General features: G+C 42.2%; 1 protein-coding gene across 7 annotated transcripts in view; it reads right to left on the reverse strand.

The window, feature by feature from the left end:
* elmo1 (engulfment and cell motility 1 (ced-12 homolog, C. elegans)) overlaps positions 1 to 12713 on the reverse strand; it is a 125134-nt gene that overhangs the window by 15246 nt on the left and 97175 nt on the right. For all 7 annotated transcript variants that reach the window (XM_030411703.1, XM_030411699.1, XM_030411705.1 and 4 more), the window contains one exon: positions 273 to 436. In XM_030411703.1, the coding sequence (XP_030267563.1) occupies positions 273 to 436 (164 nt within the window). The remainder of the gene's footprint in view (positions 1 to 272; positions 437 to 12713) is intronic.

Consider the following 12713-nt stretch of genomic DNA (forward strand, 5'->3'; position numbering starts at 1 on the left):
GTGTTTTGTTTGTCTGCTCTGGGCTATTGTAGAAATATGGCAGACTCTGTGGTGGGGAACCTGCTCCCTCTGTAGATACAAAGGGCTAATTCCAAGGTAATGGAAACACTGTCAGGTGATGATACACAAACATAAGTATGAACATAAAATTCAATTTCTGGCCCTAAATTTAAGTTCAGCATTTTCTTGCCATCTTGACTTCCCAAAAAGCTTTTATAGCTTCAGACAATCAATGCAACTCTTTGACAACCCTCACTGGTTGGTTGACTCACAGGATTGGGCGGGACTGGAAGTCTTCCTGATTCATCCTTTCGGACTGGCGTATCTTCAGGATCTCTGTGTAGCTCAGGTTCTGCAGGCGACTCTTGAACTGGTCCAGGGAATTAGGCTTGAGTGTCAGCGCTCGCATGATCTGCTCCCTCACCACCTGCATTACCTGCAGAGGAAAGAGAAGAGCTGGGTGAGATCATCCCACATGCAGGAGCAACACAGGTTGTGGAGAGACAGTGAAAGCAGGCAGGGAGCCAGAGCTAACCCCCTGCCTATTTTTGGTGGGTCAGAGCAGCATATAAACGTCTGTTCAGTTCCAAACAGGATTAATGATGAGGTTTTCATTTTTCTTTCCAGAGCTGGAGCCTTTAATCCAGTCGGGTGCACTGAGCCTTAGGAGGAAAAGAGCAAAGCAGAATAATTCAACAGTGGCTAGTCAGCTGTTAGCATCAGTGAAATGCATGACGGAACTTGCCTATAATACCCCAGCTAGCTAATACCATTAGTCTGGCTGTGGCTGCAGAAGCATGACACGAGTGGTGTTCCAAGTCATCAATCCCACTCGAGGGGTCTTTGTGATCAACGGAGGTAGCAATACAATAGGAGAGCGCTCCACAACAGCACATAAAACACATCATGCATGTCTGGATCAATTAGCCTAGCGTGTATGCGCTGCTGTCAGGAGATAATTAAACTGTACACACAGAGGCCGCAGAGCTGCGCACACACATTTAAAACTAATGCTCTGATATTCACTTGGCTCATCATCATCAGTTCATCATCAGCGCCGTAGCGGACATATTCACGTGTTTCATGTGAGGACATTCTAACTCAGAATTGTAACATTTCATATTATATTACACTATTAATGAGGTCATAACACAAACTCAACAACTGAATAAACAAGGTGTTCTCAGAGGAAAATATGTGCTCAGAACACTGAAGCGAGAAAGGTGGCAGGGTATGCCACATGTAAACAAAGTCAAACAGTATGATTTTTGTGTCCTTTAAGGTCAGGTTGTTAAATGAGTTTATTCAGTTATGAAAACAAAGAGGGGCTGTTTATCTAGTTTGTTGAGGCATAAACAAAAGTCAGTCAGTGAAGATCTTTCTGTTCTGATCAAGACTACATAGTGCACCTTTAAACCTGGTGTAAAAAAACCTTTTGGCTACTCTCATGGATTATAAATAGCTATTAATAAAATCAATGCTTATTAGGATATAAAGGGCAATTAAATCCCAGTATGAGTTGCATTATGACAAGGCTACAGGGATTTTTACTACAGTTAATAAAGCACTGATTCTTTTCAAAGTATAAGATCTCAGCACGTACACTTGTGTCTCCAGAAAAAAAAGAGACCTAAGCTGAAATCTTCAATGACAGCTGCTTCCATTAAGCTTTGCACTCCGATTTGCATTCTGCATAATTAGGATCTGAACACTAATATATTTGAAAGATTGATTCTTTATTTGTCAAACGTATTCAGCCTACACACGGGGGACTCGGCTGAGAGCAAACATAATTCCTAATGGGCTGAAATTGTTCAAACACAACAGAACATCACCGGCAGCAGCGGTTGATGTGAGCCTGTAAATCCTGCTGAGGCACTCCGTGTGATATTTGGCCAAAAACTGTACTTTTTCTCCAGCCAGGTTAAGCTGTGCTGTTCCATTTGCTGCAGATGATGCGACGCAAAACGCGACGAGCAGTGCTGATTATGGATCGGCCTTGTTAGCAGCCGCCTCTCTGAGCCTGCAGATGCTGATTCACTGGATTAGATCATACTAAGGTGACAGGAAGAAATAGGCCGTCTTCCCTTCTGTTCTCATTGATTTTACTCAATTTCTGTTTTTGCCGCTTGCCTTGTTAATCAAATACTTGAGGACACAAAAATATTTCCAGCCTCACTTCTCTCCAGGATGCATGAATGACAGTTCATACAGGTGTATGTGCACAGAAAAGTAGATGTTTTTGGATTTGCCTTATAATTTGTGTTATTTCCTGCTCTGCACTAGCCTGTTTCATCTGGGCTTCCTAACCCTCAAAAATAATGCCAAAATTCAGTGAGCCAAGATCCCAAACATGGTCTTATGTAATATTGTTCTTGCTGTTTGTACTGCAAGGCCATTACTCATCAAGTTGCTAACCCCTGAACTCTCACTATTCAAACTAAGCCAGGGGTGGGAGTGGTATAAATAGAAGATTTGAGTTTCCAAAAATGAAAAATGAACAGCGTAAAGCTCAGCCCAAAATGGAAAAAATAAAAAATAAATCTGAAAAAGTCAAGACAAAGGCGATCTAAAATAGTCCTCTTGAATCAGCATTGCATTCACTGAGTAAAAAATGCATTAAGAAGTGGTCTGAGCTTTAAGTCCCCAATGCAAAAGAAAATGCACAATTCAATCCGAGGATTAGCTATAAGAATGCAAATATGTTCAAAGATGGTAATCACAGAGTATTTTTCCGAAAAACGGGCGACAAATTCACCTTGAAAAATAAAAAATACAGGCCGACCGTGACAACAGACAAGAGGACGGTCAGGTCAGACGAGCAGGCTTTTGGCTTTTTAGCACCTTTGTATGGTCTGACTTATCAACACAACTCAGTCACAGACCCACATCGGTGCACACAAGGTGCACACGAGGTCCTCTCTAGTGTGATCCCAAATCTAACTGGCATTAAAGTGGATGCAGAACATCAGTGACTCAGCACAAGTACATGCTTCAAATCGCTTTTGACAAGATGCAGAGAAAGGAAGCTCTGCTTTGTGTGCAGAATATATATAACCTCATAATATCATTGTTCAAATTCAGCATGTAGCAGCTGGAGAAAACTGACTATGCATTGTTTAAAGTTGCTGGACTATTTCTTCTGACAATTCTTCTATCAGGCATTTTAAAGGGACAGTGTGTAACTCAAATCAACGTCTTTGTTCATAGTAAGTCCTCATTAGTGTACAATTACCCTGCCCAACAATCTGACTTAAATCCGGAGTGAAGAATTACCTATCTGAATATACATAGCACGGGCAAGCTCTATGGAGGTCGCCATGATTTCCGGTTTTAAAAAAACTATGGACTGCCGAGAGGGACACAAAGCACTACGGGGACTACGTAGTAACGTTTTTGCTCAGAGCTAGCTTGACTGCGAAACTGAGAGGTTATAACCTCTAGTTTTATAGCCTTAATAACTAAGTACATCTTTACCTCATTACTGAATCAGTAGAGATACTATTGGGACGCTATTGGGAAAGAGTCCATATTTTGAAAATGAGTTTCTTGTCCGTCAGGGCCACCGTAGCTTCCGGAACGTTTACAGAACGGGAGGGGTGAGCAAAGGAGTGTTGCAATGTAGAACCTCACAGCTAGATGGCGCTAAATATATATATTACACACTGTCCCTTTAAGGGTGTAAAATCGTTTGACTTCTCAGGGGGAAACAGATCAAGTTGATCTGTTTTCTAGATCATCTCCACCTTTTACTCACTTCTACTAGTGGAAAAAAGTAATGTGTAAAACAGTTCTGACTGTAGCAACATCATACTGTAAGTCAATTAAGTGCCATTCTATGTCTGTAACCTGCTCGGATGTCCAAACCTCAACAATACCAACAGAACCAAGTAGAAAGACCTTATTTCCGACATGCAGGTCAAGACCCTTTCCTGTGGTGCAATAACAAGTGGTTTTCTATTATAAATCTCAGCTGATTTTATCATGTAGAGGACAACTTCAGCAACAAGTGAGCTAAAATGTAAACACCAGCCTACAAATGACTGACCATTAGAGGGCGAAGGTCAGCAACTCTTCCTCACCGGTCAAGATTTGTTCCAGGTGACAATGTGCAGGGACTCATTATGAGTATGGTTTCGATCCCTCCATAGAGACAACTGTCCGTTCCTTCCTCAGCTGACATATTCATGTTAACTGTCACTGCTGGATGTCATCTCCATGGACGGCTGTTTTCGGCATACAACCCTCATCTGTCATTCCCTGTATTTTGCATGCCATATTTTCACGAGGAGGGACCACAAGTGTGCAGCTAACAGCAGATTTACCACCACCGGTACCGGCCTCTTCCTCCTGCTCAGGCTGAACAGGGTGCAGAGAAATGGAAGAAGCCACAGTTTGCAATCAGGCTACGGCTGATTCATCACTCCTGTCCACTACTTTTGGTCACAAACTTTTGGTGATACATTTCCATACACACACAAACACACACCTTACAATCAAGATAGTTAAGCTTCAAATTAATGTATTTTCCCATTAAGATTACAAATGGTCTGTCAGTTTGTCTCGCAGGAACATTCTTCCCCTAAAGGTGTAATTTGTAGAATATGGCCAGAATTCGAAAGGAGCTCCAAAAATACAGGGGGCTGAAATATCACCAGGGTTACCAACAACTGCTGCTCTTTGCTAACTATCCTTGGCTGTAGCTAGATACTATTTACTAATTAGCACATTAGCTGGATGAGCCAATGTTCCTAGAGTTTGATCAAACGGGAATCACCATGGGAGAATGGATTTGACAACATGACATGAGATTCATCACTAATTGACACCAAACTGGGACTGAACACAGACGGAGGTCACTTTTACAACAGAGGATACAGAATGGAGGCGATTTACAGCTCAACTTGATAGAAACTCATCTTGGAGTATGCCCTATTTCAATTCTTGACATTTTGTGAGATTACAGGGGGCTATCGGACTATCACTTCTTGCTGGTACTCGGAGACCAGGCAGGCCAAGGGTAGCTGGTTAGCATTCTTACTTCTTTAACACTTTATAGACAAAGCAGTCAATCAACAGAATAATCGGCACTTCATTTCAAGGATTTATGCTTTTGTAGCTTAGCTGCTTTTCATAGCAGATCTCATCGACACCTGCAGCTTCCAGCCTCTTCCTGATCTCTGGAGACCGACTGCCATCCATCCCTGGTGCCTCAGCAGAGCTGTCCCAGGGGAACATTCATTAATATGCCTTGTTTGCAGTCATGTCTCCAGCAGGAAAACAATTCTGTTGGCCCATGTGGCTGCACTCATGCTAATTAACACTGCAGATATTCATCACATTTAATACGAACACATGGTCCTTTCACAACAGGGCGGGGGGGCATTATGAATATTTTATCTTCATCCCTCTTTTTCATCCCCTGATTGCTCGGAGAGCACCTTGGTAGAGGTGAGATGACGTCAGCCCTGAAGCAAACTTTACAGGCTGCGCTCACGCATGGGATAAATTTAGGCTCGGTTTTTGCACTGGCGTCATTAAAGAAGCAGTCTGGATGATCTAAGTGCAGAATTGTTCATCCTGCGCTCTTCTGTCTATTCAGTCAGAGCCGTTGATCCAAGATTTATCTCCTCTATCTTGTCCACCTTTATTTCCGTCTTTCTCTACATTCCCTCTCGTGCTACCTATTCTCCTCCAAACAACAGGCCATCGTTCTTTCGTGTAGCTCTTTGGAACAGGAAGTCAGATGGCAGAGCAAGTGTCAGCGAAAGTAATTAAATGGCATCCCATGAGCCATCGCGTACACGTAATGAAGAGCTGACCACAGTGACTCATCTGCCACACTCCTTCATCACTCTCCTCTTCCTCTCAGTCTCTCCTCAAACAGGACAGTCGGGCAGTTCCTCGTTCCAGGAGTCGCCCCGCCATCCATCATCTACAAAGTATCAGCCGTAACAAATTACCCAACCCCCCCCCCCCCTCGCCCCCTCACCGACCAATTGACTGTCGCTGCTGCTCCATTTGCCTAAGAGGATGCTAATGACATCATTTACCAGCTGTCAGTCAAACGCTCACCCGCCACTCAAGCCAGGGTGGTGAAATCTGGAGATTGCACCAGAGAGGCGCTTTGGTGGGCAAATAATAAGCCGGTAATCACAGAATAATGACTTTGCTGATACTCCCTGAAAGCAATCAAAAAGTCAATCTCACATGGTGATAATGGGAGCCTCAGTGAAGAGCGTTTCTGCATTTAAAGCCCAAAACATGCATGCAAAAGGAAGCTTTCATGCACAAGTGAGAACACATAAAAAGTACACATGTTCACTTCTGTCAGGGTGCATGTTTCATGGTAATCAGCAGAGAAAAAGAACACAGGGAATCAGTTTCCCTGTTATTGAAATGGTAATTATGTCTTCCCTCCCTGCCACCATGTCCCACGTTCAATCACTAATTATCTTCTTCAAAATTGACCATGATGTCATTCAAAATATAACAATGCCACGAGTTGGACATGAAAGGATGCCTGTCTGTTATTATCAGGCAGTACAGTGAGAGGAGTGCTGGTGCGCGCTGCAATAAATTTAAGAAGCTGATAAAAATGATTTGAACAAAGACGCAAAAAAAATATTTTGGAGGCCTGCAGGACTGAGAAGTGATGAAGCTGTGGTTCAAGATTTATGGTTTTAATACCCAAATGTAGGGAAAAGCTACCATTCTCAAATGTTCGCAACTAGTTGGACTACAAAAAGTTCATGTCGTCCTGTGTTTCAGCCATGTTTGCCATCGTAGATATGGTGGTGACAGAGATGTCTGCCAGGTTATGTTTTCACCTGTTTCTGTTTGTTTGGTGTTTGTTGGTTTGTCAGCAGGATAACACAAAAACTGAACGGATTTCCATGAAACTTGGATATAGGATGAGTCTCAGCCCAGAATTGACCCCATTAATGTCTGGTGTGGATCCAGGTAAAGGGACGCATACAGGAGTGTTTTCTCACTTGGTTTAAAATGTGAGACAAGGCGTTTTCACACATTTTTGTTCATTTTTCAGGGGATAATGCATGGATCTTGATGAAAAAAAGTTAGGCCTATCAAGGTGGCTGGTATCTGTGACCTAGCAAATATCAAATGTGTTAAGTGTTAAAAAAATACTGGTTATTTTGTATTAGTTTATGGCATTTTACAGACAAATGACTAATCGATAATGAAAATAATGGCAAGATGCAGCCCCTAATGATCTCTCACAGCGTACTGCCAATATAATATGAAAATGCGAAACAAGGGACAGTCTGAGAGCCACTTCATAGAGGGCGAGGAACAAGGGGTGAATGCTGCACAGTCAGCTTCCCAGATTAAATTAAGTATATTCAGTTTTTCTTGTTACATTCTCCTGAAAACCCTGTTGTGGCTCCATGTTAAGTCTGCTGAGAGCAACTAAGTGGAAAGCCACTACTTTCATCCATTAAAACTTCATTTATGTATCTGCACCCCATGGCTGGAATGTAAGGAGCCACTGCATCTGGGTATCTCAGTAAAATAAAATAGAGCGGTGAGGGGTAAATGTAACTTTAAAGCGCAGAGAAAAGCAGCTCTTTTCTCTCTCAGTAAATGCCTCCGGGACCCTTTTGACAGCATTACAGCACCGCAGGGAACAGCACATACTGTACTGTGGGCAGGACAGATATACACTTTCTCAATGCACACACTTCTGCTGCACAGAAACTAATTCATTCCTTTACTTACATGCATTGTGCAGTATGGACTAGCACCAACACAACAAACAAAACTCTCCCATGTAAATTCCCAATATTCCCTCATATGCACACACACAACACATCTGCAGACCTCCCTCCATCAGTCCTATTCTTCCTTCCGCATGAGTGAAGCAGGGTCGAGGCCGGCTGTTGCTGCTAGCTGTTGTTGTTGCCATATTTAGAGTCCCAGCACTGCATGGCCAGACAAACTGTCAGAGGAGCTCTTTTTCAACAACCAGCTCAGTGTGAGGCGCAGCGCGGCCCATATGGATGACTGGAGAGCAGAGTCGCCAGGGAAAATGGCCATTTACGGTGAGTCAAGAAATGCTGATGAAAGCCAAGTGCTGCCCTTGGCTTGTGCACAGAGTTGCATTAATGAGTGTTTTATTATGACAGGGATGTTGCGGGAAATATGAACATTCGGCATTAATTGTCCCAGAGGGATGGGTAAATTGGTTGTGATTAAACATCTATTCAAGGACATCAGAACAGGTATTATTTCATTACATGAGTTGACTCTCATTAGATCCTAGAGTCTACCCATAATGCATCACTGTCGAGGAGAAATTCATTCAGAAAAATTAGTTTTATGCCTTTTTGGATCCGATTGATGCTGAAAACTGAAGTCAGCAGGTTCACCATGAATAATGCACGGGGCATCCATTTAGGACAGTTATGGGTTTTTTACACCAAATGTTTGACATTGCACAGGGAGAGGCCATCTCTGGCTTTGAACAGAGCTGAACAAGTACATCCTCCACCAGGTTCTGCAGCAAATGCGTGAGTTTCAAGAGAAAATAGCATTCCCAGTCAGGGCAGCTACTATTCTACAGAAAACTCAGCCTGTCCTCATCAGGAACGCAGCCATATAGGCCAACTGTTTAATGAGGTTATTGCAATATTATTACAACATTACACATTTACATTTCTTGTTTGGTGACAACCTCTGGTGGCTGCAGTAATTATTACAGCAGCAAAGAAGGAAGTGAAGAGAAACTGTACGAAGAGCGAGCAAAACTAACAAAGCAGTTTTCCTGCCTAAACCCAACCAAACTGTGGCTGTACTACAACTGCTGCATGTATGCTTCAACAGTCATATGGTTTTAAGAATGGAGACATATACCATTTTTATCAAGTAGTGAATAATAAAAAACATTTTGTGAACACGTGCCATGGATTTATGCACAGCGTGCAAACATTTAACCAATCAGATAAAGCTACTGGCTACCCAGAGATCGATGGATGTCAATTTGGGGTTAGCTAGGACGATGGCCGTGGAAGGAGAGAAGAGCTAATGTGGACAATATATATTTACTCATCGCAATACTGAACAATGTTATTGCTCATTGAAGATTTTCTTTATATCACGAAGGCCTATTACATTATTTAGTAGCCTGGCGTAGCCCTTTGCATCCAAGTTAGCTGCTTTGTAAAAGTATGTGCTGCTCTACCATTCGTGCACAATGTCTGACACCGCCATTAGGCAAACTGAGAGTCATTTCAATGAGAGTAATTGAATTTGCACCTCTTGCCTTTTTGTTGTAGAGTGAAGCAAGGTGGACTGACTATACCCCAGGGAATCTGTGTTTGTCTCCCTGCCTTACATGCGTCATCACCTTGCTTCAAATTAAACCGGATTCATGCAGTGATACATCAAAACCGGATTATTATGTGATGCTAATGATAAGGCCTGCAGCAGCCATAACCCAGCATGTTTCCACAATAAGACACACCCACACCCACACACACGCACACACACACCACAGCCTTTGTGGAGACTTCATTGTCTTCAAGGATTCTAAAGTACATACTGTGTGGACTGCTGTGCACATATGGGTTACACACACACACACACGAAAGAACACTTATCTATAACAAACAGACATGAATAAATGAATAGATAGGTAAATAGCTAAATCAAAAGATGTGTAAACTTGAGTTTTTTTTCTCCCTGCTGTATTCCAGCGAGGAGACAACAGTACCATCATGTTGACAGACAAGAAAACAAAATGTTAGCTCTGCATGTCTGCTCAGGCAAAACTCTGATGGTTTTGATACTAATGGCTGATGATCTCTCTGGTCTGATTAGTGAGCTCAGCTTTGGCATTCACTGTGAGCGGGCCAACGCTGCCTGAGATCAGAGATCCCCCCTTTAGGCAAACACACACACACACACACACACACACACAAAAAAACAAAACACACACACTCATGAAAAACTAATGCAGAGAAAAAAAGAGAAACAAGCCCCCTGCACCGACACAGAGCGCAGCATTCACAGTCTGCTCTTGCTGCACACTCATAAAACAAAGCATGAGGAAAAATAACATAAAAAAACAACAACAAATTTAAAGCCGTACACACCCCTACGAGGACTCAACACACCAATTTGTTGCGACGCATGTGCAAACACACAGTCACGCACTGTCCGAGTGCGCATACACGCGTGCAGAAACAATAAAGCAAACCTTGTTAAGGGAGTGGGAGGTGAGGCAGCCAGGCAGAAAGATATAAATAGCCTGTCTGAATTCAACAATAGAGGTGGAGGGGGGTCGAGAACAGGAACGAGAGGAGAGGGAAAGCACAGGAGGGAGAGGAAGGGAAAAAGAGAGAGCTTTAGGGGATGGAGGGAAGGACAGAGGTATAGACAGGTAAATAAAACCAGTATGGAATATAAAAAAAACAAAAAAAAAACCCAGCAGATCTCATTGCAGGAGGGAAGAGGAGAAGAGAGGAGAGGAGAGGAGAGGAGAGAAGAGGAGAGGGGTGGGGGAGGGGCTGCTTTACTGTGTCATACATGGACAGCTTCATGCAAAGCACGACAGCAGCAGTCACAGTTGTGGGCATATGGCGACGCGTGCAGCGCCTTCACCAACTGTCCCAAGCTGCTTCCGGGAATCCAAACATGGCATCCACCCAAGACCTTTGGCACCTGCATTCACATTATTATTGTCACATCACTTCTGACTGGACATACCAGCACCCATTTCATTAATCATGTATGCGTGCGTGTTATAACCTTCTGGCGAAGTGGAGGAACTGTCCTGCTGCTTAAGAGCAGAGCCAGAGATCATTTGCATTGATTTGCGTTAAACATCAGCCTTAAATAAAAGCAGCAAAACACCAAGTCGGATATTCTGCAATAATAATAATAATAGTAGCTGCACACAATGCGATGTGTGATGGTTGACGAGGGGGTCGGGCTGCTGCTTCTACGGCTTTGGAGGATTGCCATGTGAATAATCCCACATGGGACAGGGTCGGTCTTCAACCTGGTTGAACAAAGCAGATTATCTACTCTCCTCTGGATCACCCTTAGCCAGAACACAAATGTCAAACATCAATAAAAGAGGGCATTGCTGTGTTTGTGTTTCCAGAGGGGCTGACAGTAAAAAGGGGGGGACCAGGTTCAAGGTCTTTTGCTCAAGGGCACTGATACAGACAGACAGTGGGTTTTCTTAGTGTTTGAACTTGGCTCATCTTCAAGGGAAAAGTATCATTAACAGGGCTGCAATTACTGTTTATTCTAACTGTCGATTAAAGGAACAGTTGGACATTTTGGGACATATGCTCGTATCTATATTTTTAAAAATGAAGCTAGAGACAGGAGGCCGTTAGCTTAGCTTAGCATAAAGACTGGAAAAAGCTAGCTGGGCATTGCTTATAAATAATACCCTGGTGACATCACACTGATTTTAGTCCTAATTAAACAAATTTTATATATATATAATTAAACAAATTTTATATATATATATATATATATATATATATATATATATATATATATATATATATATATATATATATATATATATATATATATATATATATATATATATATATATATATATATATATATATATAAAATTTGTTTAATTAGGGTCACCAGGTAATTATTCCTGGCTCTTTCTTCATGCCGAACAAACATATGTCAGTCCCAGTGAACTTCTTTTCTAACTCTCTGAAAAATCTATAATAAACATCTATCAAAAATGTTAAACTAACTAATGAAGCAATAATTTGGTTTAAAATGTCAGGAAATAGAAAAAAAAATTGCATTGCATTTCATTTACACTTATTCTAGAAACAGAAAAAAAACCAACTGAAAAATCTCTACATTTCAGTCAAAAATTTAGATGTAACGTCACTGTGCAAAAACTATGGAACAGTGAGGCCTCTCCCTGAGTAGTGGTAACTGTGCAGTGCAGAATATAAAGATAGAAAAGATATAATTGTTACTAAGAACAAAAATAGTCATCAAAACAATTGTCAACACTTAATTTGAGAAGCTGATAGAAGTCGGTGTTTTTCAAAATGACTCACGATTCATCACTTATCATAAGCATGATTTAATACAGTGAGACACCAGGTAGTCAAGACATATTGGAGTTCCCTCAAACAAAGCAAGGGATTGAAAGGACGGTGATTGATTACAACTGTTCTATGCATTGTCCAAAACTAATGAAATCAGGTTCCTGGCAGTATCTCACAGACTCTGGGCTCTACAGTCTGAGGCCTGACCTCACTCTAATCCTGTGTCAAACCCCTCTGGCTAAAAACACTGGTTGAAGCTCATCCAAGGCTGAGAGACACAGTGGAGTGGAGGAGATCAGTAGTAGGGGGCACTGAATTCCTCTGGTGACAAACTGTGGGTGTTGGTGATGTGGAGTAATCCCATTCACAACAACAAAGCCCAAACCCCCCACCACACACACACACACACACACACACACACACACACACACACACACACACACACACACACACACACACACACACACACACACACACACACACACACACATCTTACACGCACGCATAAACACACTGTACACTGGAATACAGATGATGCCTGTTGTGTGATTGGGGGAAGGTGAACAGGAGATGTGTGCATGCATGCATGTAAACGTGGGTGTGCATTTTGCGAGGCAGGGTAAAATTGTAATCAAGCAGATTATATGT

Source organism: Sparus aurata, chromosome 3 (assembly GCF_900880675.1).
Source record: "Sparus aurata chromosome 3, fSpaAur1.1, whole genome shotgun sequence".
In the NCBI taxonomy this organism is placed as follows: Eukaryota; Metazoa; Chordata; class Actinopteri; order Spariformes; family Sparidae; genus Sparus; species Sparus aurata.